The sequence below is a fragment of the Trichechus manatus genome, unplaced genomic scaffold, assembly GCF_000243295.1.
Source record: "Trichechus manatus latirostris isolate Lorelei unplaced genomic scaffold, TriManLat1.0 scaffold00018, whole genome shotgun sequence".
NCBI lineage: Eukaryota > Metazoa > Chordata > Mammalia > Sirenia > Trichechidae > Trichechus > Trichechus manatus.
The window spans coordinates 23,718,437-23,720,345 of NW_004443954.1; the positions used below are offsets into that span (position 1 = coordinate 23,718,437).

The following is a 1,909-nucleotide window of genomic DNA, read 5'->3' on the forward strand; positions in this document are numbered from 1 at the left end:
AACTTTTTCTGCCAATAACTGCTGGAAGTTACTTACCGCCGCTCAAGAGTAGCACTGACAACCGGTAGAGTGTGAAATCATTCCATTTTACTATGTGGTCTCTTTAGGACTGACACTGTTCAGCGCAAGAGACTTGCAAAAAGTCCATTTTTTTATAATTAAAAAAATAGTGTCAAAGTGGGGTGAGTCAAGGGACAGCGCGGTGCCATTTAGACGGTGAACTCAACGTAGTGAGCGCTTGTTAGAATCCTCTGTGTTTAGAGAAAATGCTTTCACTTGAAAGTGATTGCTGTGCTTCCCTCAGCCCCACCACCTGCCCCATCTGATAAATGGCCTTGCTGAGTAGCATCCCAGATGTGGCTTGTTTGGAGAAAATTGGGGAAGAGGGTAAAAACGCTGCGGTGGGCGAATGGTTGTCAGTCATCCGTCCTAACGCCCGCGGTTTTTTTGTTTTTGTTTTTGTTTTTTCCTTTCCCTGAGGATCTGCTCCACTTTGAGAGTGCTATGCCCTCGCCTCTGTATGTGCGCCGTTTCCTCCCGGGAGAGTTGTCCCCCTCGGGGGACTCGCGGCCCTGCAGCAGCCCCTGCGAACGTCCAGGTCGGCGGGGGCAGCGCGTTCTGGGCTGCACGCCTCCCAGGGCACCTCGGCTGCCCCGCCGCCTGGCCTGGTGCTCTATTGACTGGGAACAGGTGCGCTTCCTGCAAAGGCTGGGGGCTGGAGGCTTCGGCTCGGTCTACAAGGCCACTTACCATGGGCTTCCCGTGGCCATAAAACAAGTGAACAAGAGCACCAAGAACCGACTGGCGTCGCAGCGAAGCTTCTGGGCTGAGCTCAACATAGCCAGGCTGCGCCACGACAACATCGTGCGGGTGGTGGCTGCCAGTACGCGCACGCCCGCGGGCTCTAATAGTCTGGGCACCATTGTCATGGAGTTCGGGGGCAACACCACTTTACACCAAGTCATATACGGGGCTACCAGCTACCCCGAGGAGCAGGAGGAGACTTGCTGCTCCGCTGGAGGGCAGTTAAGTCTGGGAAAGTGTCTCAAGTATTCGGTTGATGTCGTGAAGGGCCTGATATTCCTTCACTCACAAAGCATCGTGCACTTGGACCTGAAACCAGCGAACATTTTGATCAGTGAGCAGGACGTCTGCAAAATTGGGGACTTTGGTTGCTCGCAGAGGCTGGAAGATCTGCTGGGCTTCCAGGCTCCTTACCACCTAGGCGGCACCTACACCCACCGCGCCCCAGAGCTCCTGAAAGGAGAGACCGTAACTCCCAAAGCTGACATCTATTCTTTTGCCATAACTCTCTGGCAGATGACGACCAAGGAGATTCCTTACTCGGGGGAGCGGCAGTATGTGCTGTATGCTGTTGTGGCCCACAATCTTCGTCCATCTCTCTCAGCGGCTGTCTTCAGGGACTCCGTCCCGGGCCAAAGACTTGAGAACATCATCAAATGCTGCTGGAGAACCAGCACTTGGCAGCGGCCAAATGCAGAACTTCTCTTTGTTGACCTTAACTCTTTAAAAGCTGAATTCTGCTGACTTTAAACCTGTATCAGGTACACTTTTCTTTGTATTCATTTTTAAAGAAGTGGAAATGTAGAAGAAAACCTATTTATAGGATGGACTTTTGGAAAATAAAGCTACTTAAAACTTTCTTTAGTCTCAAGTGATTTTTTTTTCTAAAACAGAGCTGAGCTAAAAATCTAGTACTTAATACTGTTAGTAACTAACCTTTTTCCTTTACATAGCTGTAGGCTTTGCTTCCCACAGCTAGTGTTTAACAGTTCTATATTATCACCTTTCTCCAAATTTTCTATTGATGAAACCAATTTGTCCGAAACAGAACTGAATTGTGGAAATGCCAAATTTTCGTCTATAAATTTAAATAATAATTCAAACT

The 1,909-nt window shown here is 49.2% G+C and overlaps 1 protein-coding gene across 1 annotated transcript; it reads left to right on the forward strand.

Annotated features, from left to right (window-relative positions):
* Positions 1–504: 504 nt before the first annotated feature.
* On the forward strand, positions 505–1,548 carry MOS (MOS proto-oncogene, serine/threonine kinase). The gene has a single exon (XM_004372612.1). The coding sequence runs from the start codon at positions 505–507 to the stop codon at positions 1,546–1,548; it is 1,044 nt and encodes a 347-aa protein (XP_004372669.1).
* Positions 1,549–1,909: the final 361 nt, after the last annotated feature.